The sequence below is a fragment of the Caloenas nicobarica genome, chromosome 3 (assembly GCF_036013445.1).
Source record: "Caloenas nicobarica isolate bCalNic1 chromosome 3, bCalNic1.hap1, whole genome shotgun sequence".
In the NCBI taxonomy this organism is placed as follows: Eukaryota; Metazoa; Chordata; class Aves; order Columbiformes; family Columbidae; genus Caloenas; species Caloenas nicobarica.
The window spans coordinates 92,943,475-92,969,457 of record NC_088247.1 but is presented as its reverse complement, the minus strand read 5'-3'; the positions used below and the strand labels follow the sequence as shown (position 1 = coordinate 92,969,457).

At 42.0% G+C, this 25,983-nt stretch overlaps 1 protein-coding gene across 2 annotated transcripts in view; it reads left to right on the top strand.

Annotated features, from left to right (window-relative positions):
- Window positions 1-6,243: 6,243 nt before the first annotated feature.
- Window positions 6,244-25,983, top strand: part of PRKCE (protein kinase C epsilon) — a 292,898-nt gene continuing 273,158 nt past the window's right edge. For both annotated transcript variants that reach the window (XR_010605909.1, XM_065630857.1), the window contains exon 1: window positions 6,244-7,338. Coding sequence is in view for 1 of the 2 variants with exons in the window: in XM_065630857.1 (XP_065486929.1) it covers window positions 6,991-7,338 (348 nt within the window). In the remaining variant the exon portion in view is untranslated. The remainder of the gene's footprint in view (window positions 7,339-25,983) is intronic.

Sequence of the window (25,983 nt, the reverse complement as noted above, 5' to 3'; positions counted from 1 at the left end):
TCAAGTTGCCCTGACTCAGAGGTTCCCTTATTTTTTAAATTCCTCCTGGTGTACTCACACTAAAGGGTTCAGCAGAACCGTAGGCCTTTCTAGCCTGTTCTGCTATGCTATACCCAGCCATATGTAGGGTGGCTTGTACTCCTGTAGTGTGTGGAGAAGCAGAGAGTCAATTCTGTTTCCTGGAAGCAAACATGTTCAGATCCTCTCAGAGTTTCTTTCAGGGACGTCCCCCTCAAATGGGGAACAGTATTCAGTAGCGACAATACTGTGGTACTCGACAGAGAGAAATAGAAAGAGCAAAGCCAAGAGGAGTATGGAGCAACCGCTCTCAAAATAGATTGGGTGTCCGGCCTCCGGGGGCTGTGATGATTGTGACAGCCCGAGAAAACAGCTTTCCTCTGATGGAAGGAGTCGCATTTAGCACTAGACTACGTGTGCTTCTTGCCTGAAATTACTTAGCTGGTAGAGAAGAGAGGAATGAAAAGGACCTGTCCTTTTCCCTACTTAATCTGCATGTTGTGTTTGTGTTTTGTTTGTTCGTTTGTTTTTAATACAAAATCCTTCACTCAAGCAGCATATATATATATATATTTTTTTTTTTTTTTTCCTCTGTGCTGCTCAAGAAAGCAACAGCCTGGAAAGGCAAGACTGAATTTCACATTCCTGTCCTCTTCTGGTCCTGATGCAGAGACTGACGTGTACCTTTAGAAAAACACTTTTTCCAAGGCTCACCCTGTGTGCCTGGAGAGGCTGATTTAGGGCAGGGTCTTCTCTCTTGCAGGCTGTTCCATTCTAGAATTGTCTCTTTGTCACTCTGTCCCAAAATCACTCCCAGAAAGCACAATCTCTAATCATTGAGTCTGAATATCAACAGACTCCTGTTATAGCCCTGAGCAATGCCAGTGAACTGCAAATTTCCCTGCCCAAGAAATGTGTTTTAAATTCCCCAGATGAGGGCTGATAAACCAAGAGCGGATCAGCTCTGGGTGTTATCCTCCATGAGTTTCTCCAACAACTCCGTGTCTAGAATAGCAAGAACCCTGCGAATGGCAAACCCACAATGAATGCTACATATGTGAAGGCTGAGAGAATACATCTATCAGACCAAGTGAATGCCTATTTATAAATTTAGAATACATTTCCAGTATAGAAATACCACTGTATTTTTCCAGAGAGATGTGTGGTGCTAAAGCTTTTTATATCAGTATAATAAAATCTCCATCCACAAGCAAGAAAACAATTTTAAAAACCATAATGGTGACAGCCCCTGGCACAGCTGTGTTTGTCTGGGATCATACTGCTCTGCAGCCCTGCCTGACAGAGCCAGAAGTCTCTAGATGTGACCTAAACATATGTTCTGCAACTGGTGGTATGTTTTTGTAGCACATGCAGATATGCTTAAGCTGGTTCTAATCTATCTAGCTCAGATAAGAACTGCTAGGAAGGTATGATATCATGGGTTTCAGTCTTGGCTAGCAAACCAGGTGCATATGTGGTATCAGGCTGGCTGGTAGACGGTGCTCTGAAGTCACTGTGTCACTGTGTCTGCCAGAACCAGGTACCTTAAAGCTGCAAATCCTACAATCCCATATCAGCTGGAATGCAGATGTATTCTGAGAGATTTACTCTCAATGAAAGCTAACAAATTGAGGCAGTGTTTAGTATGTTCTTTTAAAAGAGGCTGGGAAGAGTACCAAAAGTATAATTAAACTAGAGAGAGTTGGAGAGCTAATTAATCACACCTTGACAAGATCTCTTTTGCTGAGACATTTCACAGAGAACATCAGGAGTGCCTTAAGTAACTACTTCAGGTACGTGCTTTGCAAGTGAAGAATAAATTATTAGGAAATTGGCTCGACACAAGGAAACCTTGGAACAGAGTTGGAGGTTGGACCAAGCTCAGTGAGACTGGGCTTTTTCTTCATCTTTAGAAAAGATTAATTAGCTATTGGTATAGCCTAAAGACCATTTGCAGCATGACAGGAATGAAAATGCTCTTGAGGATGCTTTTTTCATAACCGTATGTCCTAAATTGGATATCTAAATAATAATTTGACTTTCAATGACAGTCAGCTTTTACCAGCAATCTTTGATTTCCTGCCAGGAAGGGACTGATCCCACTAGCACTCAGCTATTGCACTTGTATAAGCATAACCGTTAAGTTCAAAGGAATTCAGTACTTATAGTAGTGAACATCTTCACATACATGATGCTTGGAATATGTTCGTGTTCTGTGCAGATTCAGAGCCAAAGTTCCTCAAATTTCACAAGGTTTATAACTTGGGTTCTAGCTTTTATTCATTTTTGACATAAAGATATTTCTGAAAATCTCTCTGGCATGCAAGCCTGATTTTATTCCTTGTGCATCTGTTTCATATAACTTTAAGAAATGACACTCCTTTTAAAAATGAAGCAACACAAAATCTCCTCTTGTTCTCTCATATTGCTGTATTTGGAAAGTTCTGAAAATATGCTGACATTTCTCAAAGCAGTTATTCTGGAAAGCACAAGGAACTGATACAAGAATTGGTTTTGTGAAGACTCAGCCAAATATATTCCCCTGCCACTTGGACTGTAAAGAAAAAAAAATCCTCTTGAAAACCCAGTCAAACTATCTATCAGTACTGGGCAAGAACACCTCGAAAGCAGTTACAATGGTGTGTCTAATAATTGAATATAGCCCATTGCGCGTCCTAGAAGGACTTTACACACTCCCTCCACCAGATAGTGCTGTTTCTCCACAGAGCTATTGAGGATTCCCAGGCCAGGGAAAGGTCAGGGGCTGACTCGAGGTGACGAGCTGCCTGCAGCTTGCTCGTCCCTCCCTGCCACCGCCACCGCCACTCTCCGTGATACAGGGCAGGCGCATCCTCGGAAGGAGTTGCGGGAGTAAACCCGTGTCTTGGTAGGCTGTTTTCTGCAGAAGACTGCGTGCTGGAGTTCCCACTGCTGCTGTTCCCATCTTTCGGGAGTCTTTCCCTTACAGCTTTACAGGACACCCTAATGAGGCAGTTCTCTTATCAAGTGATGGGGCAGCCTGAGGCAACAGTCATGAAAAAATCAAAACACCAATGTGCAGCTGCTCCCACAGGTGAGCAGCATACTCCGGGAGCAGACCTGGCACCAAGGTACGGGCAGTTTGGTCTCAGAGGGCAGAGCAGAGGGACTCCTACCAGCAACAGTTACTTTTGAGGAGTAGATAGATCTCCTCAACCAGTCCTGAGTCTGTATACCTTGTAGGCCATCCATGTCCTTTTAAAAGAAACACAGCTGGAAAGCATACCTACAGAGTAATAACTACAGGGCACATACTACTCTGTTGTTGCCTTTGTAACAGAGTAAAGAAATGAATCTAGAGCCCTTCTTATTGTCTTTCTGAGGCAGAAATCCTGCATGTGCTCTATCTTCCTCCACTGACTCTCCTATCAGAAATAGAAGGAATAGCATTTTTTCAACTCTTAACCAAACCCTTCTGAATGCACAGCAAGAGAACAGAAAATCAAGTCAAGCAAACAAATATTTTAAAACCTTTCAAGTGGAAAATGGTGCTTACTTCTTTGCTGTCTGTTACTTAACAGTTTTTGAGACCACTGGGCCAACTTTTCGGATGAACTTTGCAAGAAGCATTGTAATGTTGCTCAGTGTACCTGAGTTACTAAATTTTAAGAATATTGTTCTGGGTTATTTTGGTAAGCTAAAAACTGCCTAGTGTTAAAAGTTCGGTGTTGACATAAACATGCTTTCCCAAAGTATAATTAAAAAAAAAAACACTAAAATAGTGCAAGGTATGTGTATTTTCCTAAGCAGTGTAAGGCTGGAGCTGTCTGATCCTAAGTGAGCTTGTAAATCTTTATTCACGCAGGCAGTTCTAGAAAAAATGATTTATGAAACCAAACCTTAGCTTGCTCAGTGCATGGAAAAGCACAGATGGCTCAAATCAGATATCAGGGTCTAGTTATGTATGCAGTGGGTTGTATAGGTAGTTAGCCAAATATAGGAGTTTTTAATATTATTTTGTACGCAGTGTCAATATTATCTGTATTCAGACTTCCATAATATGCATGTGTGATCTCACAGAGATGCTAGGTCATTAAACTCACCATGGAGATGGTGTTTACTTAAATCTTACCTTGTGCATTCTACGTAGTTGCAAGTCTCTTAAAAATAAACAGAAAAAATGAAACAGTGTATCAGTTCAGCTTTTATATTTCCCAATATCCAAAGAAATGGAGCATATTGTTTACGTTAGTGTTATTGAGAAACAACACAAACACATACAGAGGAAAGATTTAATTACAGAGTTCTTTCTGACACACTAAATATAAGACCATATAGCCTAATATATACTACTATATATGTTGGGTTGTGAATGTGGGTGGGAGGAAAGGAGTAGGTGATTCTTGTGTTACTGGTGGGGCAGAAATAACGTGATAGATGTATCATAGCTGCTGTGAGCCCAGGAAAGGCTGAATTGCGAAGGAAGACATTTCCTATAATTGGCTCCATATCACAGCTTTGTATCAAATGATTCTGCTTGGGAATTGTCAAGATGATAATGAACATGGACATTTTACTGTACTTCTACTTTGACTAGTAGATTAAGTGGCAACGGGCACCAAAAAGTCTTTCTTCCATTAACATGAATGCTCTCGTGACCCTTAGGCTTCATTAGTACTGTATCTTCTATCTAGAAACTACTCTGGAAGAACAGATACTGGAGCTAATTCATCAGCTCCAAGTGTAACACCTTCCTCCTGGGCCATTACCTGTAGAAATCCATAATTATCTGTTCTTTGCTCCCCAGTCAGGGATATCAGGTCCAGATCAAGGACTGGGTGCTCATCTTTTATGTCCTTATTCAACTGGACCCAGGCAACTGAATTTCTTCTTTTTATGTTGCCTGAACCTTTGAAGCACCCTGGGTGCTAGCACTGGCCCTTGGTGTCTGTCGTGATATTATAGTGGATTCAAATCCCCTCACAGGGCAACGTCCATTCCTTTCCCAATGCCGTTCTCACAAAAGGCTGGTAAAATCGGTAACTAAAAATAAATAAGGCAGCAATAATTTTCGCCAAAGGAAAACATCTAGATCCCGAGTATGTTTCTCTTGAGGAGGAGAAAGCCAGGCTGCACTGTTTCCTGGTATTTTAACACAGTGTTTGGTACCGCGGTGGTGAAACTGACTGAAATCTTACATGACGTGTAGATAACGCCCAGTAACACTGCAAGCACACCCTTTTACCCTTTCAGAGTATTTTTCTTTTTCCCCTTTCAGCACCCTCGCCGTGTCCACCCTCGGCGCCAGCCCCAGCGGGCAGGCGCTGGGCGCCGAGGGGCTGAGGTGGGGCACGTTCGGGCCAGGTGATCCGCAGCGAGCGAACGGGCCGGCAGCGACCCCCCGCCCGGGCAGACAGCCGCTCGACGGGCGTCCTCTGCCCCTCCGGGCCGCCGCCCCGCGCAGCGTCTCCCGGCCGAGGGAAGGGCGGCCGCGGGCCGGGCCGGGCCGGGCCCCGGGAGGCCGCTTACCCTGGCGGCGGCCGGCACTTCCCGGCGCTCGCACACCGCGGGGAAACTCTTCCTCCGGCCCGGCCCCCGCTGACGTAGCGGTGTCTCTGCCGCCGCGGCGGCGGCGGGCGGGGGCGGCGGGCAGGGGAGGGGAGGGGAGGGGGGGCGTCGGTTGGCGGCGCGGGCCGGGGCGCGGCTGGGGGGTCCCGGGGCCGGCGCTGTCACGGGAGGAGAGCGCGGGGCGGGCAGCTCTGCGGGCCGGGCAGCTCTGCGGGCCGGAGGTGCCCGGTGCGGGGGAGGTCGCTACCGCGGGGGTAGCACGTTAATAAAGCCAGGCGGGCTATTTACGGCCCGGAGTGTTTTTTCCACGCTTGGGTCCCCACTTTATCCTGTGAGGAGAAAAGAAGGAGGGAGGGCGGGCGGGAGGGGCGAGGCCGCCGCGGACACCCGTCCGGCGGGTGTGGAGGGGCGGCGAGCGCGGCCCGCGGGGGTCCCGACCCCAAGGCCGGGCGGGCCGCACTGCTCCCCCCGCCGGCAAAACTTTCTGCACACACGCACACACACGCAGGGACGGGGCTGCCGGCGCGCACACACACACACACACACACACTGACGTCTTTTGCGCATTTCCTGCACTGGCGCGAGCGGCGGAGCGGCACCGGCAGGCGGGCTGGGGCTGCGGGCGGCGCGGAGGGAGGGAGGGAGGGAAGGAGGCGGCCGGCGGGAGGCGGGCGAGGGGCGGCCGGCGAGAGGGAGGCGGCGGCGGCTCTGCCCATCGCCAGGGCGGCGGCCGCCCAGCCCGGAGCCCGCCGAGACCCGCGCGGCCCGCTCCGCTGCCGTCGCCCCCCAATGCGCGGGGGTCGCTCCGCTGGGTCCTTGGCCTTGGCGGCGGCGGCGGACGAGGAGGAGGCGGCACAGGACGGGCGGCTCCGGGCTGCGGCGCGGATGGAAGGTCCCCGGCTGGATGTTTGCTGAGCGGAGGCTGTGCAGTAGGCAGGGCTGGTGGGTCGGCCGGTGTTTCTGATTTGTGTGTGTGTGTGTATTGTTGTGCGGCGCACGGGCAGGGCTGGCGTGTGCAGGAGCCTGGGGTCGCGGCTCTGCCTCCTCTGCAAAGACTGATCCAGGATTATGGTCTCGGTGAAGGGAGAAGGCTCTTGCTCACCCCGAGGATCTGTTGTGCTTGGGTTTTGATTGCATTCGGGGGTTTCTGCAGCCGCGGACGCCTCCCCCTCCTCGGCGGCCCCCCTCCCTTGTTTTCCGTTAGAAACACGGGCGAGAAAATAAATGTATTCACTGGGTGTCGCAAGAGCAAAGGCTAAATAATCAAAGGTAACAGCAGCAGCGAGGCGAAGAGACCCGCACTGTATCCTGCTCGCCCATTCCCAGACCTGCCCTTCTATTTATTGGCGAGACCTTCCTCCCTCCCTCCTGGTGCGAGTGCGTTGTGTGAGTGTTTAATCTCGGGAAACGTGCAGCCATCCAGCCATGGTGGTTTTCAATGGCTTGCTGAAAATCAAGATCTGTGAGGCGGTGAATCTGAAACCCACGGCGTGGTCTCTGAGGCATGCGGTGGGTCCCAGGCCACAGACCTTTCTGCTGGACCCTTACATAGCCCTCAATGTGGACGACTCCAGGATCGGGCAGACCTCGACCAAGCAAAAGACCAACAGTCCTGCTTGGAACGATGAATTTGTCACCGACGTTTGTAATGGCAGGAAGATAGAGATGGCTGTTTTCCATGATGCCCCCATCGGGTACGACGATTTTGTAGCTAACTGCACTATACAGTTTGAGGACTTGCTGCAGAACGGGAGCCGCCACTTCGAGGACTGGGTGAGTGTTCACGCTGTAGATACAGCCTGTACATATGATTTTCAGTGGCATGGCCCTGGATGCAACATCTGTCTTGCAGAGCTGGGTTGCCAAGGGCATGTAATGGCTCTGAAGGCTTTTCATTATTTCCATGCTTTGTTATATGGAGATAGTCATGGTTACTGTATATCTAATGCATGTGGTCTGCAGGCAAGGGAGGAAAGAAAAATATGCTGAATCTAAGTAAGAGATGTATAATTACCACTTCTAGTTTCTGAAATTATGTTCCGCGAATACAAGTCTAGTTATCTTATTGTGTTTGAAAAACCCTAACCAAGTGCATCCAAATAGAACATTACTGCAAAGCCCAGATCCAGTACTTAGACTGAGTTCATAATTTCAGTGTGAATGCTCTTGGTCAGCCTAGCAATTACAAGCCTTAAAAATCCAGACCTGACTCTTCTACGAGACACTTCAGGGTCTTCGTATCACTTGAAAGCTCACTGCATCAGTGCTGATGCTCCTCCTTCCTTCCTTCCCCCAGATGATCTACATCTTTATGTATAGAGCTAATGCAATGCTTCTTCAAATACGTGAAACTGATAAAAAGGGTCCTAATGGATTTTGGCCTCAACCAGACAAATTCTGTTGCCTGTATACAGAACGTGTCTGACAGCTACAGCGTCTTAAAGACCCAGAGGGTAGCATGGCTCAGTGTGAGTACAAAAAAGCCGGAAAAGCTTTGGTCTGACATCCTCAGGTTCTGTGATTTAACATGGAAAAATCAAATAAACAAAAAGAAACACAGGAAACGCAAATATGCACTTTTCATGTTTCTGCAGTTAAACAGTTAAATGGTATACCCTTTAAATAGGATATATAATAAAACAGTAGTAGCTGTCTTCTCATTTTAAATGTGCCCTGCTTGACCAGCCATCTGAAATGTGTATGCTCATCTTTTTGTGTATTTATTTGTTATGGTCGAGGATGCTAGTCAGGGCAATATTTATTTTGCAAACAGACAGAGAACCCAGCACCAAAGTGAAAATAGCGAGAGTTAATTGCTCTGAGTTTCATGGATTCTTTAGGGCTTTTTTACTTAATGCCGTGGTATAAAGAGATGTCAGAATGATGGAAAGGCATGAGAGAATTAGACTCTATTTATGCTGATTAGGAGCTGAATAACTTTACCGTTGAAACTTTTATGTTTGCAACTTTAAAATATTTTTCACTTCTGTTACATGTTACGTGGTGATAATTAGGAGCTAGGTTATTCTGATGCTCTGTAAAAGCTACATATTAGTAAGCTTAGATGGTAAAACTGGATGATAGGCAGAGGAAAAATAGCCAAATCAGGAAAAGACAAATGCAGCAGTATTGCAGATGTCTTTTACCTGGATTGAATGATAATCAAGTTGTGGCTCTCCTGAAGATAAAGAGGGGGCACATCTTTGAGACCAATGGGGAGAGGACATCACACATTTTTAGTGAGTAATAATTTTGTATGTTCTTTTTGTGTGTGGTACATGTTGTGAGCTTGTCGCCAAATCTGGAAGGACCTTGCAGGTTGCAGACGTCCAGTTTGCATTTTGGTGGGGCTGGTGTGCTGGGGTGCATCCTGGCTCTGATTTTTAAGGTGAACTCAAACATCTGAACACGTTCCCTAGATAAACAGTGGAATTTAACAGATTGAGACCCGTTGTAAACATGATTTGAGAGGAACTACGTAGCTGAATCAAATAAAGGCTGTGTTTTATTGCACCAGGATTCATTGCTGTCCAGCATTCACTGGTGGGAGGAGACGAGGGAGTGACTACGCTTGTTGTCTGTGGATGTGACAAGAGTTGAGGACATGGCAGTGGATTATAACTGGTCAGCTCAGTATAACGCAGTTTCTGAAGCATCACTTACCTCATTTTTGTGCTCTAAATCCTCATAGCTTGGATTATGTTTGTACAGTACATATAATACACAGTGTATCCCTGTATCACAGTTAGAATTGGTGAGGAGGCAAGTATTTGTGGAACTGTGCTTTACGCTTTCTAGAATCTCCCCATTTACTGAATGTGCCACTGTACTTGTATTAGCAAGTGTTTATTGGATTGTTAACAGATAGAGAACTGGCTCTTTCAAAATCACAGGTTTTTTGTCTGATTTCACCAAGTTAAAATAAGGCCTGTGGCCATGACATCTCTATGCAGTCCATAGTGAAGTAAATAGATTTATTGGTATCTTCATCAGTGTCTGGAATCTATATTAAAACCTGAAAAAGAGAAGTTGTCTGTGAAATGAATAGGTTTCACAGTACAAGGAAAATGCACGTGGCCTAAACCAATGTTGGGCTAAGATCTGCTGGTACGATACAGTCAATTTCTTCTGTTTAATAAGAGGACTAATTTCTTCATTTCACTCTTGGCATTAAAAGCAGATATTTTTGTAGTATACTTTCCTAACTTTATAACAAGCAAATTAAAAGCAGCAATCACAGGAGCTTGTTCCTTCTTCCTGCGTGAAATATCAAGTAAATGCAACCTAAGAAACACTCTTGGAGACCATGAAGTCTTTTTATGCCATTCTGAGGGTTTTCCTTTAAACAGTCCTGAAAGTTTGAACTGGGAACCAGTGCATTTGGTGTAATTGAAATGCTGCCCCTCTTCGCCTTCGGAATGATGCAAGAGTTCTTGCAGGACTGGACTGTCACTATTTAAATAGGTTTGAGAAAATGCTCATGTGCCGAGAAGCTCTTGTCAATATATTAATAGCTTTAATGCCTTAGATCGCATATAATACAGTATGTATTTTTGTCAGGAAATTTCAATATTTGTTTTATAATATCTGCACTAGGGTCAAGGTTACGTTACTTACCATGTAATATATTTCTAGGTTCTTGTCAGGAGTCCAAAATGCAAAAAAGACTTGCAAAGAATTTTTTTTCCCATATACATAAACTGTTTTTAGCCAGCTTGCCTACTTTGATTGGTTTTTGCCATTGTGCAAATCCTTGTATTTTTTCTGAGATGAGTTTTTTAGGAAAATACTGGGTATTTTTCTCACTCTTAAGCCTGTGCTATATACCGATTCCATGGTTACAGTGGAAACACTAATGATAAACAAGTACAAAGCTTGAAATCATGATAGCATCTATTGTATTAAGACAAATCACATAAATATGCAAAACTCTGGCTCCTTTTATCTACAGGGTATTCAGCAGTTGCAAAAATGATTTTTGACCTTATGATGTTTTTAATCCCTGAAAATATGTCTATTTAATAAATCAAAGTTATGGCCTAAAACCGGTGGTTCAGATTTTATTGGATGGAAGCTTTTAAAAAAATGGTTTTTTAAAGATCAATATAGAAATATTTGTTTGGGTTTCTAAAAAGGTATAGTGACAATTTAAAAGATGGCTGCTTTTCCAGTGGTGCATCAATACAGACATAGCACAGTAAAAGTGTCAGTTTTGCAGGGTTTTTTTTTAGTCATGGATACACTGCAGTTTTAAAGAGAGCCTTGGATTTATGAGATTACAGGCTTTTCTGTACATGCAAAAAAAATATAGAATGGCACAGAGTATTCAAGAGGATGTTGGTGAACTTACACTTTGAAAAATACGAAATATAGAGCAATAAACAACCTGCAAGTTCTGACTGAAAAACAAACAACATGAAAGCTGTGGCTATGTTATTTGAGTTGGGTAATCCAGGTAATAATAAAGTATGTCTTTATCTAGTTTCCTTACATACAGCATATGTAGATGTTGCACTTGAGTTGGTAATGCAGCTACATTTTAATCAGTAGAATTGAAATCGGGGAGGAAAATTCCATTGGTATTTAGCTTTGTGGTTACGCTCCTGTGAATTAGCACCATCAATGCTTGTGTTTGGATGATTGGTAGTATGGGATCTGAGTTCAAGTCCACTTTCCAGAGCTGATGGTAGATGAAATCAGTGTAATTGGACCTGTGCCAAAGACTCCATCTAGGGGTCTTAGCCATTAGCCCAGCTGGACACGAGAAAACCTACTGAGTCGTCCTAAGAAATCCTTTTGTGGGCTAAGTAGCAGAACTCACTAAATCAGTCAGGACATGACAACATTTAGCAAGAAAAGCCTCTATTTCCACCAGAAATATTTTATAGCTATATTTAGGTTAATGAAACAAGTTTAATTTTCTGCTGTCTTGAAAAAATCCCTAACACTGTCAGGAAAAAAAAAAAAACTAACATGGAATTGAGTGAGCTTTTTTTTTGCTAGTCCTAAATATCTTTCATACCCTTTTTTTCTCTTCAATGCTGCTTCTTGAGATCTAAATTTAAAACACTGTACTTTTTTGAAAGCATCCTTTCATATTTCCATTTTATCAATGTGAAGTTAGTCATGCAATGGTGCCATATAATATCTCAATAGCAAGTTGATGATAAGTTATGGGAAATGACATGGAGAAGAGGTACACTGTTTTACATACTTGTTGAACTGTTGAGTTATGTATTTTTACATCATGCTTACAGTCTACTATTGAAGACATTTTCCTGTTTGAAACACTAGGTTTTTAAGTTGCAGTGCATACAGTTAAGACACCTAGGTTACCAGAGCTGTGAATGTCATGGTGCCCACCTCTCTCATAAGAGAAATAGCAGTAACAAGTATTTCATACATTAGAAAAATCTGAAAGCTCTTTAGAGAAAGGTCAATATTCCTTCTCTTTGAGGAATTGAGAAGTAGGTGCCCACAGGCACCCAGAAAGGCAACACCAGGGGAGGAGTTAAAACTCTCTTGATCCAGTGAGCTCTCTATGGATGTGAGAAGTTAAATGGTCTCCTCCCAGCGCCTCTAATCTGAATTAACTGGAAAGACTGCTTTTTGCCTCTTTTTTTTTTTTTTTTCTGAAATGGGAACTCCTTTCACTCAGCGGGTGATCTGTTGTAGCTGGCAGACAGAGAGTGGAATTGTTATTGTTTTAGTGCAGGTCCCCCTGCACATTAACCTCTGCTTATGCCATAAGCTGCTGAAGGTTGGCATTGGGTTAGCAGAGTGCGATTGTAGTGTATTTTTATTTTCATCTACTGGCTGAACTTATCTGTGCTGATGGTGTTGAAAGGCTTAAGATTTTGCTTGTGAAAGCTTTACATCTCATCTAAACTGCAGTTCCTGGGCTGCTGAAAACCATTGTTGTCAGAAAAGTAGTTGTTGAAATGAAAGGGAAATTGCTGTCCTGTTCGATACGTTTCTGCATGACAAGGCTGTCACTGAGCAAGGTCTGTCAGGTTTGGGGGGTGAGCGAGCTGCAGGGAATCAACAGGATTTCACAGGGACTCAGTGTGAGGGTGAGCGGTTGTCAAGAGGAGGTGAGAGATTTTGGAGAGCACTTTGCAGAGGTAGGGGTGTTCCTTGCCTTCTCCCCCAGCCTGTCTCCCTCCTGTGCCTCCGCTTTTCCCTCTCTGCTGGGGATGTGGTACAGTCACCAACGCAGCTCACCCACTATCTTGTATCAATGCCTTTCTACAGCTGCATAAATCTACTCCTACTCCCTGCTAGAAATGTTCTCTCTGAACAGCTCCTGCTTACCTGCAGTGCTTCCCAGCCTCCTGAGAAGCAATGGAGGGAGGGAAAAGCTGCCTCTGCAGCTGCTGCAGGGAGAGGGAAAGGGCAAAGTGGGGACAAGAAGAGATGAGGCATGGAGGGAAACCTGGAGGAGGGTAACGACTAGTTGCTGCTGCCCCAAATACTCCAGCTGCCCTTTTGGCAACAGCAGAAAACTACACGTGTAGGAGACAGGGATGAGCTGGCGTAGGCAAATTGACTCGTTGAAGGCTGTATGTTGCTCACTGACCTGTTTCATTTTTTTTTCTTTTGCCTACTTTGCTCAGTGTATAGCTTTTGAAATCTCACTTCAAATGTGAAAAAAAAAAAATTGCTCAGGGCATGAAAAGTGTGTAGTAGAGCATGCATTCAGTTAGCACTGAATTACCATACACGTAAGGTCAGGGAGCCGGTCCCACAACTGATCAGAATCTCGTCCTACTGTTACTGATACTAATACTGATACAAAGTTCCACATAGTGAAAGTAGTTCTACTGAACTCTGTAGAAAGTATTTATTAGAAAAAGTTACCAGTTACTGTCCAATTCATAGGTGTTACTTCAAAGCTGGAGTCTAACAAATTTCCAAATGGGGTGAAAACGATTCCTACATGTCCCTCGTGTGCCGGTTTTTAGACAGTGCGTATCATTATTCCAGCTCAGGCGGTTCCATAGACACTATGCAGAACTTCATGGTTGTGAGTAAACCACTGATCTCACTGGGTTCACTTGATTTCATGCAGACATGTGTTTAAATTCTTTCTTCAACTAGGGCCTGTGTTCCAAGGGAAAACCGAGAATAAATAACATTTAACAACGTCCTTTACTTTCATTTTACTCTCACAGATTTATTATTCTTCTGAAAATCTTGCACATGGCAAGCTTGATTTCTGCTTTCCTCAACCATCAGAACTAAATCTCTGCCCTCCCTGTCCAGAATTCTTCAAATACTGCCGAAATTAGGATTTGATTTAAGTTGGAATTGTAGGACTTGGCATCTAAGTGTGATTAGTTTCCACTCCCTAACTAAACTTCCATTTAAATAAACTTTTGAGAGCTTTTCAGCTTTTGAAAGAGGGCTATGAATACAAATTGTAAAAAATTAGAGGTGATATCCTTTCTTCTTGGAGTTGTCTGATTGAATTTAGTTCTGCTTCACCTAGTACTGTCTTAAGCCCCTTTCCCTCACCCTAATTGTTAGACTGTAAGAGAAAGACATCTGCAGTTCCTGGTAAGGGAGGTTTTGGAAAGGATGGGTTATGCAAGTAATGGGAAATCTGTGGTCAGAGAGGGCTGAGAAGAGACTTTCCCTCCATTCACATGGAAAGGTAGGGCTGGAACTATCCAGATGTGGAATAAGATCAGAAGTCCGGAGACAGCTTGGAAACCTGCCAGGTTGGGGGTGAGGGGAAGGTGGAACCAAACAAACCCTTTCGTCTCTCACAAGAAGCTAGACAGAGCAAGATCTGAAGAATGGGGATATTTCATGTACCCTTTCGAGTTGTGCCAATTGTAGCAGTTAAGGGGTTTCTACCATTTAGGGGTAAAGCAGTCATTACAGAAGGCTGACAAAAAGTTTTAACCTTGTATTTCTAAGCGACTGCTTTCCTATTTGGCAGGCAGTCACTAAAAGATTTTAAAAGTATATTCAGCAATATTAATATGAAACTGCAACTGTAAAGCTAATAAATGATTCTAGAGATTGGGTAACTTTAATGGCAGTTATGTACTTTGCACTATATTTTAGTAAAGCAAAATGCAAATGAATATGATGTAAGAACATCTGCAGAATTATTGTCTACTCTGATCATTATTCACAGCCAGTAGCTTGAATTGCTAGTAAAGTTGATTTCTGAGTGTCCTCTCACTTACATTCTTCTAAGAGTTAAAACATCTTAAATTATCATTGCTGTGATTTAACAGAAGTTGCAGAAGCCAAGATTTTGCATATTTCTGAATAGCACAGCTAAAAAATGTGGTGATATTGGCATGTTCCCATTAAATCTAATGGGAGTTTAACATTTATTTTATTGGAAGGAGCGTTAGAGAAATGCTATACATTTCTAAGCGTTTTTCCCCACTGAACTCTGTAGGGTTTGAATTGTTGAAGAACAGAAGTAAAGAAAGACCATTGCTTTTAGAATTAAAAAAGGCAAAGTTTGATTCCATTGAAGGCTTGCAGGCAGCCAATTCTGCATTATATTGGCTAACTTGAGCTGATTTAATTGTTCCAGACAATAGAATCATTTTGGTTGTTTCTGGTGTCCTGCTGGGCGATTTCATCACAGGCAGGAACAAAAAAAGTGTGAATAATGGCTAGATGTTACCAAATAAATTTAACGTCTGCATTGTTTGAACAGTGAGCCCCCATTACATCTCTATATCTTAAATGATGAGTTGGCAAATTCAATACTTAGTGTTTCCAACTTAGTATTTTTCAGTAATTTACAGTATAAATATGTGTCAAGCCTCTTATCATGGCGGATGAGGGTTTCTTATGCATTTTAGAAATCTTCATTCTTTAGTACATTGGCCTTTAAAATGTACAAATGCCATTAAAAATACATGGCTTTGTCAGTGTTAATACTTCTAAGTATCTTTAGATAGTGACATGGTAGCAATGAAGCAGATGTAGTGGTGGACACATGGAGGGAAGACTGATATATTCTCTGCATAGGTGATGAGGAAATAGTTGGAATTGCTTTGCTCTGTTTCACAGATTAAAAGCTAGCAAGACAGTAGTGTTTTCTCCTTCCTTGTTTTCTTTCAGTTTCCTCTTTGTCATCTCTTCTCTCTTCATGCTGCCAGTTCTCCATCTTTCTTCATCTGATCTGACTTCAAGATGGTCAAGAAATGATAGGATGAACTTCTCAGGATTGCATAAGATTTTGATGTTGACCATGCTAGCAGGCTACGTGAATGAAATGTCCTGCTATAGTTCTTTACATAGACCTATTGCAAGTGCAGTTTTCTTGCTGGGACCATGTTTATTCATTGCTTTGTGGTATCTGTCAACTTCCCTTTATTTCAAGTTGAGATTGACCCATGATCTTTGAAAACTGTCTGAGAATGTGTTGGAAAAGGAAAGGCTAAAGGTCACTCACGCTGTGTCTACTTTGTTCTCTTTTTTACGTGGTTCTAGTTTGATTTATTGAGGACTTTTTTTTTTTTCCTCTGAGTTTCCTTGCCTTCTTTCTTTGTAACCTCATAGTGCCTTGGCGTCTCTCGAACATTTGACCTCATGGCCCACTTCTTTTCTCCTTAATCCACTGCTATCACCTTGTCCTGAAGTCCTGGCTGTCTGTTTTAACTTTTCCTTCATTTTTCTTGTTATTATTTCTCATATATCCATATTGCTGTTATTCTCACCACTCCACCTCGTTCCCTTTTCTTGACACTTTAGTGGACTGGTGAGCTCCTTGTGTCACTAGGACTCAGAAGCGTCTTCAGGACCTGAAGCTCTCTGGAGTTTGCCCAGCTGCTCTCATCCAGAGCAGGGAACAAACTGATCAGACTGGTGGCTGTCAGAACAGTTATCTTCAATCAGAAGAAGGGATGCACTGAGTTTCCAGTTAGTTATACTACAGAAATGGTTGAAGGAAGAAGCATAATATGGTATCTTTGAACTTCAAGCAAATTTCTCTGGTTTTGGCAGAGTCAGTGTGGCGTTGAAGGAGCATGATCTGTCCCTGAAAACTGGACTCTCCCCAGCAATGGAAACACTGCTCTAAAATTTTAGTTGATACTAATTATTGGGATGTTCAAGGACTCCAAATCACAGAAAATACCTAGTATTGTTCGGTATTTTTTTATATAAAGCAAAATTATGGTTTTGTCTTCAAGAAATTACAGTCCAAGCACAAGTCAAAAAAGGCAGATTGAGGAAAAGAAATAATAGGAAAATACTTGCCAGTGTGAAAGGCTGTAGCAGTAGCTTAGCAGCATCCTATCAGTCCAGCTTTGCTTGGTGTCCCTAATGCAAGATCCCAAGGGGAGAGGCAATAGTGGAAATTTTGCTGGAGATATTTGGAGATCCTGATGCTTTGCATGATGTGATGTTTCTCCTCAAGGAATTGATGGGTTTAGAGAGACAACCCTTATGATCTAGTCCATGGCTATTTCTGAGCTTTAACAATGTTTGGGATCACCCACTTTTAGAGAACTATGGGATTTTTCTGTATAGTTCCATGAAAGATGATATTAACCGTATTATTACATTTGAGCTTTTTTCTTTATCAATAGCTGGGTTAAAGCACTACCAGTGCAATAATCAAATACAAGCATGATCTATAGGGTTAATATTGCATACTAATATCACTGGGCTGAGATTTTAAAGTTTTATTCCACACTTTTACTCTTCGTGCCAGCAAGTTCTGGGATCCATGTCAGGGCTCTGAGATGAGAGAGGGAAAGAGGAAAGAAGAGTTTTATTAACCTCGCACAATGGTTTTCTAGAAATGTTACCCATTGCATCAGAAGCAAGTGACAGTACTTTTCACCTTGTAGCTCTTTCTGATGACCTCTATGTAATACTTTGTTTATTTATATAGATATATAGTAATACCTATTACTTTAAAAAGCATATTGGTTTAGTGGTCATATTTAGGACGTAGCTTTGTATATGCATTTTTATAAGGCCGTGTGAAAGGTTTTGAAGTACTAATTCAGCTAAACTGGTTTTTAACAATTCTGTGGTGCATTAGCAGTCCAGACACCATGACCTAGACACATTCCTATGATCTCTTTAGGTGCTCTGTCCTTGCCAATTCAGGCTCATTCTTTGTGTCTGCTTTGCCCGTTTGTTGCAAGATGCCTTGGGTAGGGGCTACCATATTACATTCTTGTATATATCATTTAGTAGGAATATAGGGCCCTGATCTTTTTTTGAAAGGCACTCACTGTTCATTGGTGGTATGGTATAGAAAGTAGATCAGACTTCTGTTCGTCATAGCCCATTGCAGTGCAAAAAGCAAAATCTTCTCTGTGTTGGTTTTGTTGGTAAGTAGCTGTGTGAGTAAGCAAAACCAACATACCTTAAACAAACAAAAAAGAAGTTTAAGTCTGTAGTGTGTGCCATACATTGATGACTGGGGGCATAAGTTGTCTGCACACCAGTTCAGAGCTGATGTTCTTATACTGATTTTAATGGGAATTTCTTTGAGTGGTGTTCCCTGTTGCTGATAAACTGTTGAGTACGTGTATCGTTTAGTTGCATACATAGTGATTCCTCTGTGCTTGTAGCTGAATTAGGGAGACAGGTAGTTACATCACCATCAATTGAATTCCATGTGTGTTTGATATTGCACTTTATTAATTTTTCAGAACTGAGGCCTACTGTAAATTTTTCAGATATGTGGAAGTCACATGAAGAATTTAGGCTCCTGAATCAGCAGTCTTTTGGAAGTGTTAACCCATCTGCCTTTTCATCAGTGGTTATTCCAGTGTCTTATCTGTTTGAGTATGAGTTTGTGAATGCTTTATGAACTGCTTGTGAATGCATTGGTCAGTACGGTTGGTTCTGACCAACAAGCCTTCTCTTCAGTTTGTTACGTACATGTTTTCTTGCAAGTGGTATTGTTCAGAGCATTTTTAAAGAAACAAAACAAATCAAAACCCAGAAAACCAAAACCTTATTTTTCCTGACTGATACTTCATTAATAAAGCTATCGTAAATCATTGGATATTTGAACAAATAAAATGAAAATGATCTCTAGCCTTGTTTGAATGTACTCTGGACATCAAACTGACAGGTTCTAACATGTTCCAACTGTTTTGTTTTGTTTAAAATGTGTGCACTCTCTAGCCAAACACTGTTTTGCTGTATCAGTGTTATTAATACCATAAAGCTTTCAAAATCCTTAGTGTAATCCAAAGTTTTCCATTCTTTAAATCAGATTTAAAATCAGATGTGAAGTGTGAGAATGTAATTTTGTATTTTATGCTGTTCCTGGAAGACCGAGGTTAAAAAAAAAAAAGCATCAGGCTGAGGTGGAGGCAGCTCTGATCAAGCCTCTTCTCCCTACAGCAATCTCACACTGGGCTGTATGGGCTTGTTCTGTTTTGGACCAGGTCATAATTGTGGTGGTGATCAGTAAGACACATTACAGGCCAGATGTTTTGTAGAACTGCCCAAAAGTTTGCAGCTCTTCCAGCAGCTGTGAATCAACCCTGCACCCTATTTGCAGACTAGCAAGTAAAATCTGCTTCTCAGCAGCATTGTGCCAGTCTGCAGAACCCCTGTATGTAAGCTTTATGCATGGGTAGTCAACTTTATGATGCAAATAATGTGAAGTCTGAGAGACATTTTATGCACCTATGACAATGTACTTAATGCTAGTGATATCCTTGGTAAGACAGGAGTGAAGTCCTGAAACCTTCTCAAAGTGTGGATACATACATTCTGGCAGGGTGACGGTTTTGACTGTAGGAATTATTCCTTTCTCTTTGATAATGCTCACTATGTGTTAGGTAGTGCAGAATCAGAAAATTCATAGTTGCTTCCTGGAGGAGCTCATGAGAAAACTTGTTACCTCACTTTTGGTTAATAAGGTCACAAGCTGTAATGTAAGATCTATGAAGGTTTTGTGCCTGTGTATCAAGGCACAAGTGATGTGCAAAAGTCACAGAAAATACATAAAAAATACAAATCTATAGTTTTCAGAAAAGAAGAAATGTATGGTGTGTTACTGCAACTTTAATAAATGTATGTGATGGCCCTTGGGGAAGCAGTACTTGTCTAACTGAGTAGTTAAGGGAGAGTGTTTTGATTCACATGAGTCAGCAGAGGCAGAGGCTGAAACTTAAGTTGTGTGCCAAGCCAAGGAACATGTAATAAGACAGACAGCCACCAACGTGAAGCTACTTTGTAATAGACCAGATTACACAAATAAGGAAGATCATATTTGCAGCAGGCTTTATTTAAATAAAAGTTTCAAGCTGTCATACCAGGTCACAACGTAAAAATGGCTGTCATCAGTATTGCTTGGTTCTCCCTAGTGTTTGTCATAACAGGTGAGGCTGGTGAATTAATTTTCACAGTGAACAAAGTGTTCCTGGTCCTGATTACTTTATGGTCTGAAGTTTAAGTGAGCAATGAGATAAAGTGTAATAACTTCATCATAGTCTTGCATGCTATGAACTGGTCAGACAAGTTTTTACATACTTAGTTGTCCTGCATCTACTTGTGATATAACATGATATCTCCTCTCCTGTGATTTTTGCCTTGATTTCCATTCATGCAATTCCTTCAAGCAAATGAGGATGTCGGTAATGGGAAATGATGTGATGTGCATTCAGTCATAACTCAGGGATAAAATCTTCTTATAAAATGTATCCCTACCTTTTATATCTATGGTTCCAGAAGAAGCTTTTGTCTGCTTTAGATTTACACGTAGTGTAAATTATTACAATTATTACAATTATTAAATTATCTGTCTCAGGTAGTAATGAAATTCACTAGCAAAATATCAGAGTCTGGAGAATCTTGAATGTAGCCATCTTCATGGCACTCCTAAGAGGAAGCGCACTGGATGGAGAAACTGTATTCCTTCATGTCACCCAGAAGTATGGCGCAACATTATGCTTTGAATCTCAGAGTTTTGCCATGGAGGTATCAGTATCCTCGTTTTTGTAGGGGGAGGACCAGCGCCGAGACCTAGATGACTGTAATAAGGTTTCTGCCTTTTAGGTGTCTTTCCTTCTCTCTTGCGGCTTCTTCCTCATCTGTCAATCACTCTTCCTACTCTCCTTTTCTAAAATAAGGATTCTTACCATCACGTTTCTATTTCCTACTTGTAGCATAGCTTTTGTACGCTATTGTGGCTTTGGTTTTCATTTATTTTTATTTTTTTAAATTCTGTTTTAATTCTCCACTGCTTTATTGTGGGGATGCTTCCCTTCAATTGCAGCGAACAAACAGAAATGCAGGGCCTCTGTCTTCCTGCATTCTTGACACTGGAGCTTTCTCTGTAGAGGTATGGATATATAAAACCAGGCTTCCAGACTGTCAAAGCAGAGTCAGTAGTTTGAAGCTGCAGCACCAGTTTTATATTGAAAAAAAAAAAACCAAACCCAACTATCTAGAGATATCCTGCATGCATACTTGGAGCACCCATGGTATTGAGCCTACCTGTATATTACAGAATCACAGAATGTTAGGGATTGGAAGGAACCTCGAAAGATAATCCAGTCCAATCCCCCTGCCAGAGCAGGAACACCTAGATGAGGTTACATAAGAATGTGTCCAGGTGGGTTTTGAATGTCTCCAGAGAAGGAGACTCCACAACCTCCCTGGGCAGCCTGTTCCAGTGTTCTGTCACCCTCACTGTGAAAGAAGTTTCTTCTCAAATTTGACTGGAACCTCCTGTGTTCCAGTTTGTACCCATTGCCCCTTGTCCTGTCATTGGTTGTCACCGAGAAGAGCCTGGCTCCATCCTCATGACACTCACCCTTTACATATTTATAAACATTAATGAGGTCTCCCCTCAGTCTCCTCTTCTCCAAGCTAAAGAGCCCCAGCTCCCTCAGCCTTTCCTCATAAGGGAGATGCTCCACGCTCTTAATCATCTTCGTGGCCCTGCGCTGGACTCTTTCCAGCAGTTCCCTGTCCTTCTTTAACTGAGGGGCCCAGAACTGGACACAATATTCTAGATGTGGTCTCACCAGGTCAGAGTAGAGGGGGAGGCTATAATATATATATTAATATACATCGGCTGTCAAAGGGGCTGAAGAGCTGGATGTGCAAATCCCTTTTAAATGTAGAACAAATTGTTTTGAGCACCTTTGAAAGATGTCATATTCATAATTCTGTATATCATTTATAATGCCGTAACTGTAGTTGAGATGGTAGATAACAACAGCAGACAAAATGTAGAAGTTGAAGTATTTGTTGTTTGATCACTCATGCACTAAATCCAGAGGAAAGGGGATTTCCATTTGGGTCACTCATTTGAAGAAACAGAACATTTATTTTTCCATTTTTAGGGCCTTGTCTTTGTTACCAGCAGTAGATGTGATAGGTTTTTATAGAAAGGCTTAGGATCCCACAGCTGGAGTTGTGTGAAGCAGGAGTACATGCAGCTGGTGTGTGCTGTGGAACAGCTGTGCAGCGCGGCAAAGCCCGATAGCCCAACACCTGAGCATGTTTATAAAACACATACAGTGAGATTACATTGGTATTGCCTGCCTGGCAAACTACTAGCCTGCGGTTTACACAAGGCTGTCCCTGGTTTTGAGAAAGCCACAAGAGTCGCTACACTGGATGTGCTAATGTGGCCTGGGGTTAACATGTCACACTTCAAGATTGATCTGGGGTGGGATAGACATGGTGCAGATTATAGATACCAAGGCTTTATGAATTTGAGGAGGAGAGATTCTGGGGAAATTAAAAGAAGGTGTCAGTTTAGCTACTCGGAGTTGCTTCGCAGGATTATTTATTATTTATTGTATTTGGAGCTCAGGTGAAGTGAGGGAACAACAGAACATGGCCATTGCCATCCTGTCACAGTGAAGAAGTGGCATTCTCTTGGGTCTTTTGATATTATGTATATTACTTAGCTTCCTGATCAGTACAAATTCAACAGCTAGACCTTTAAGTGTAGTAAAGCTTTTTACTTCCAGTTCTTTCATCCAAAAGGTATTGTGCAGACACTACAGGAAAAAATGTGAAAATGTGCATTGTTAAGGTCCATCATGCTAAAAGTAGTTGGTGACGGGAATATCAGTTTTGTGGTATTACGTGAAACTGAAAGCATTGCAGTGCAAAGATGATGAACTTCTGGCCTCAGTTACTCAAGAGTTTTCATCTGTTCATGAGAATTGACTTTAAACTCACAACTTATGCATTTCTGTGTAGCCATCCAAAATTTAATACTGACTTTACAGTATACTGGTCAGTGATCTACTGCAAGAAACCACCACCCTTAGAATATAGCCTAATAGATTTGCTTGATTTCAAATATATGTGGCTCATGAAATTCAATTACAATAGTGGCTTAAGGGAATATGTTAACGGGTTGATTTCCTATTGTAGGCTTATGATAGTATGACATCTTTGACTGCAGAGAAGCTACAATTTTCTTGCATTAGGCAAACATGAGAAGACATGCCGTCCAGATATTACCAATTCTCTTAACATTTTCCTTGTGTCACAGGTTTACTTTCCTGGAACAGTAACTCTGATTAAGGATGAGCTTCGTTAAGACAGAATGCTTTGAATGTATGCTAGAATTGCATGAATACTAGATGAATACAGATTTGTTTATTAATATTGTTGGCAGGTCTACTGTACAACGTGAGACCATATCAGTTATCATTGCTTCAGTGTGAAGTTAACATTTGTGTCCTCCCTTCTTAAAATATGAATGTGGTATGTTAGATGTTCATCTCAAGGCTGTTAGATGTTCATCTCAAGCAAAAAAGAGAGTGTATGGGAAGGGTACCCAGCAGTCCTCAAAGTACCTCTGCTCACAAACCAGGTTCCCAGTAAGAGCTGGAATTGAAGATGCTAGATAGGTAATTCCTTTGTGCCTCAAAATGCCATCTGGCTTGAAGCTCAGATCCCATGTCCCAGGACTTGCATCTTCAAACCCACAGGCTCAGTGCTGTTTTTCTTCAACCCTGCTATACTAAGGGATACATTTCCCTCTTGTACCTTATTCTTCCAGTGGTAATTGTACTCACTGTTGCTGTTTGCATCTCCTCATTTGAGAAGTACCTTACTTCTGCTCCTGGCAGAATTTAAAAATTGTGGTGAGGGATCCTGGTTCAGAAACAGAGTACATAGCCACAGAAGACCATGCATCTACTAATCTGATTTAAAAACAAACCAAAACAAAAACCCCAAACAACCAAACAAGGGTTTTGTCTCAGAATAACTGGAGTACATGAGGGTGAGAAGGGATGAAATAATTTATCTTCATTTATTTGGCTATGTATGTCCAACTCATTGCGGATTTTCTTTCCTGTTAGGAGTCTAGGAAAGGAGATGTCATTCTCCACCACCTGCGTGTTCTTTTTTTTTACCGTGGGGAAAGAGAGACTGGTAGCAGCTTTAGTTACAGTTAACATATTTAATCATTAGAAAGCTTCACTTGAAGACCTACTTTGCTACACTGTGTTTCCCAGCGGCGCCATTCTAATGTGAGATAGGTATGATGGATAAAACACATTAAGACTGTCAAGATGTTTTGTGGGAAGAGCTTGTGTTGACTGGAAAGGGAGATGTTGGGCAGCCTCCCTTTTAGGGTTGTCTGAATGATAACTGTGAAAGCAGATACAGAAGGAAAGTATGTTACTGAGACAGAACAAAAGCAAGTTCGCTCAGGTATTTCAAGGCCAAGGCGATTCAATTAAGTTAGTACTGGCTGTTATTAGCATGCCTGGAAAAAAGTAATGTTCTTTGCTTCAGCTGGGTGACCCTCGGAAAGGGGAGACATTCTTTCCTGCCTTTTGAAATCATCAAAGAATACGAGAGTAATCATTTCCAAAGTTATCTCTATGTCAGAAAGCCTCGCTATTCAGGATAAGCCAGTGTAAACAAAGGACAAAAAGGAAGCGACTTTTTAAAAGTATGGATTTGAACCTGTGAGGTGCTGAGTGTCTCCAGTGAAATGCTGAGCTTGCTTGATTTCCAGTAAGTTTATGGCTCTTAGTTCCTGACAGGATCAAGTTCTAAGATTAGATCTGCTCTCTGAAGTAAAATCAGGTTACTGCTATCAGCTTTTTTTAACTGCCAATATTGCTTGCAGTGCACATCATCAGTGCTCTGTATGTACACAGACATGTACAGCACTCGAGTAAAGATAGAAGCTGATCTGCAGGGACCATATCACTTTCACATTTTCATTGTTTGTCTGTTGTACTAATAAGAACTCCGATATGAAAATGAGACATAAAGAGGGTAAAGCAGAAGGACTCTCAAAAGGAAAAATGCTTCTTTAGTTTTGCTGTCATGTTTAGGAGCATTTGCACATGGTTTTTGCTTCTCTAGAGTAAAATAATGCCAAATTTGTGTAGTACTTTTCATCAGTAGGTTCCTAAGTGGATATCACTTTGAATGTATTGAATATTCAGTCAAGACCTTTGGGTAGAGGAGCATGCCATGGTTTTAGTGCTTTGCTTTCAGATGAATTGGATATTCACATTTAGTTTTGTTGACTTCAGTGAAGCCATTCCTGGTGTATGAGTGTCTCAACTGGCCCGTATTGAGATTCAGAGCTTGCAAAGGATGTTTGAATTAGACTCTTCCTCTCCTACTAATACACACTTTACTGTCCTTGTAAGATTAATTTGATACCAATATTATGAGTGCAGTCATTGTTGGTGTTATTTGAACTAAGGGTGGGTACACGAGACTTCACTGTTACGCTGAAGGGGAAAGCTACCTGTTTCTTCACAGTAGTTCCAAGAAGTTACACAAGGAAATCTATTTGCTCTAAGCATGAACTGAAAAATGTTCATACAATAGTCAGAATGATTCAGTCCTCTCATAATTTAGTGCTGTTAAAATAACCAAGTGGTTAAAATTTTTTGCATCTAGTTATTACAGCATGTAGAAATAAAACTCTCTCTGAAATAGTGCAGAAGTTCTGAGTGACATGACAGAAATGAAGCATGGTTCTTTTTTTTTTTTGGCTGAAATATATCTATGCTAATGTTAAATGTGATAGAAGGCTTGGACTGTCTTGAGTCAAAGGGATTTTGATTGTATCATACCTTTCCCAGGGTTTGTGTATTGCTGTTTTCTGTGGCTTGAATAAAACTTGTACATTCATTGACCCTTCCAAGATGTGAACTGTAAACAAATTGGAGGCCAAGGGGACAAAAAATTAGACAGACTTTGAAAAGAAACAGTGCTTAATTCTACCAAAGCTGCTGCCTCAGGCTTCAGGGCTCAGAGTTTCATCAAACAGGTTCTTCTACCTCTGTTTCCTCATTCCTCCTGAGGAGAGTCAAGCTGACCATGCTCAATTAATTACAAGGCTTCAGAGCCTTACTACTACTGCAGAGAAAGAGAAGGGTGCCTCCATTCCCATGAACCAGCAGCACCTGGGAAATATCTGAAGTACAGATCCCGAGCTATAATAATTTG